The following is a 1,298-nucleotide window of genomic DNA, read 5'->3' as shown; positions in this document are numbered from 1 at the left end:
TCTCTCTCTCTCTCTCTCTCTCTCTCTCTCTCTCTCTCTTTCTCTTTCTCCTTCTTTCTCTCTCTTCTCTCTCTTTCGTTTTCTTTCTCTCTCCTCTCCTTCACCTAATCTCTGTCTCTCTGCCTTTCTCTCTCAACCTCTCTCTTTTTCACCTTCTTTTTCTTTCTCTCTCTCTCTCTCCCTTTGTCCCTCTCTCTTTCTCTTTCTCACGCGCATACACAATAACACTTGCGCACATGCATGCACACACGCACACTCGTTCTCTTTTACACCATTTCTCTCTCTCCTTCGCTCTCTCACACACGCACACACACACATGCACAGATACACACACATGTGTATATACATTGCTTACCAAGCACATGGTTCCGGGTTCAGTCCCACTGTGTGGCACCTTGGGCAAGTGTCTTCTACTATAGCCTCGAGCCGACAAAAGCCTTGTGAGTGGATTTGGTAGGCGGAAACTGAAAGAAGCCCGTCGTATATATATGTATATGTATGTATATGTATGTGTGTGTTTGTCTGTCTGTGTGTGTACGTATGTATATGCAGTAAGTCTATATGCGGTCATAGAGTAACCAATGGTTTCGCATCCCTTAAAGGGCCTAACCCCATGAACGGTTCGTCAGACTCTAAAGTCGAAGACAAATATAACTCTTATATATATTATTATAATGTAGTATAGCTTGAGAACCTAAGGCTAAGGCGCCAAACTGGCAGAATTGTTAGGCAGTTGGCAAAAATTTCTGTCCGGATTACTTTCGGATACTTATGGTTTGAGTTCAACTTCCGTCGAAGTTTCTTTTCTTTTGCATTTTCCTTTCGAGGCCAATAAAATAAGTACCAGTCAAGTACTGGTATTGATGTAATGGACTTCACCACTCCACAAAATTGCTGACCTAGTGCTAAACTTAGAATTATGCTATATATACACATACGAATAAATCACACGCACATGTTTGCTATACGTTTCTTTCACAGGAATCTTTACATTTGAAATACCCAAAATATTCTCAAACCATTTTGTCTTTGTCAGGTGTTCCATTGGTCATCGTCGGAATTCCTGTCGCATTAGCATTCGATAACTATGGACAAGGAAACATGTACGTATAACAACACTTTATGAAGCTATATATGTGCGCGTGTACACACCTGTGTGTGTATGCTTATATATATATATGTGTGTGTGTGTGTGTGTATGTGTGTGTGTGTGTGTGTGTGTGTGTCTGTGTGTGTGTGTGTATGTATGTGTGAATGTATGTATGTATGTAACTACACGTGTACCGTTGGCTATTTCT

The 1,298-nt window shown here is 41.0% G+C and overlaps 1 protein-coding gene across 1 annotated transcript in view; it reads left to right on the top strand.

Moving 5' to 3' along the window:
* Positions 1–1,298, top strand: part of LOC106870463 (cadherin EGF LAG seven-pass G-type receptor 1) — a 143,646-nt gene that overhangs the window by 119,215 nt on the left and 23,133 nt on the right. The window contains exon 17 of the mRNA XM_052969136.1: positions 982–1,103. Coding sequence (XP_052825096.1) covers positions 982–1,103 — 122 coding nt within the window. The remainder of the gene's footprint in view (positions 1–981; positions 1,104–1,298) is intronic.

This window comes from Octopus bimaculoides, chromosome 7 (assembly GCF_001194135.2).
Source record: "Octopus bimaculoides isolate UCB-OBI-ISO-001 chromosome 7, ASM119413v2, whole genome shotgun sequence".
Classification (NCBI taxonomy): domain Eukaryota; kingdom Metazoa; phylum Mollusca; class Cephalopoda; order Octopoda; family Octopodidae; genus Octopus; species Octopus bimaculoides.
Note: the sequence above shows the minus strand (reverse complement) of the source record. Positions and strands in the feature narration are given on the sequence as shown.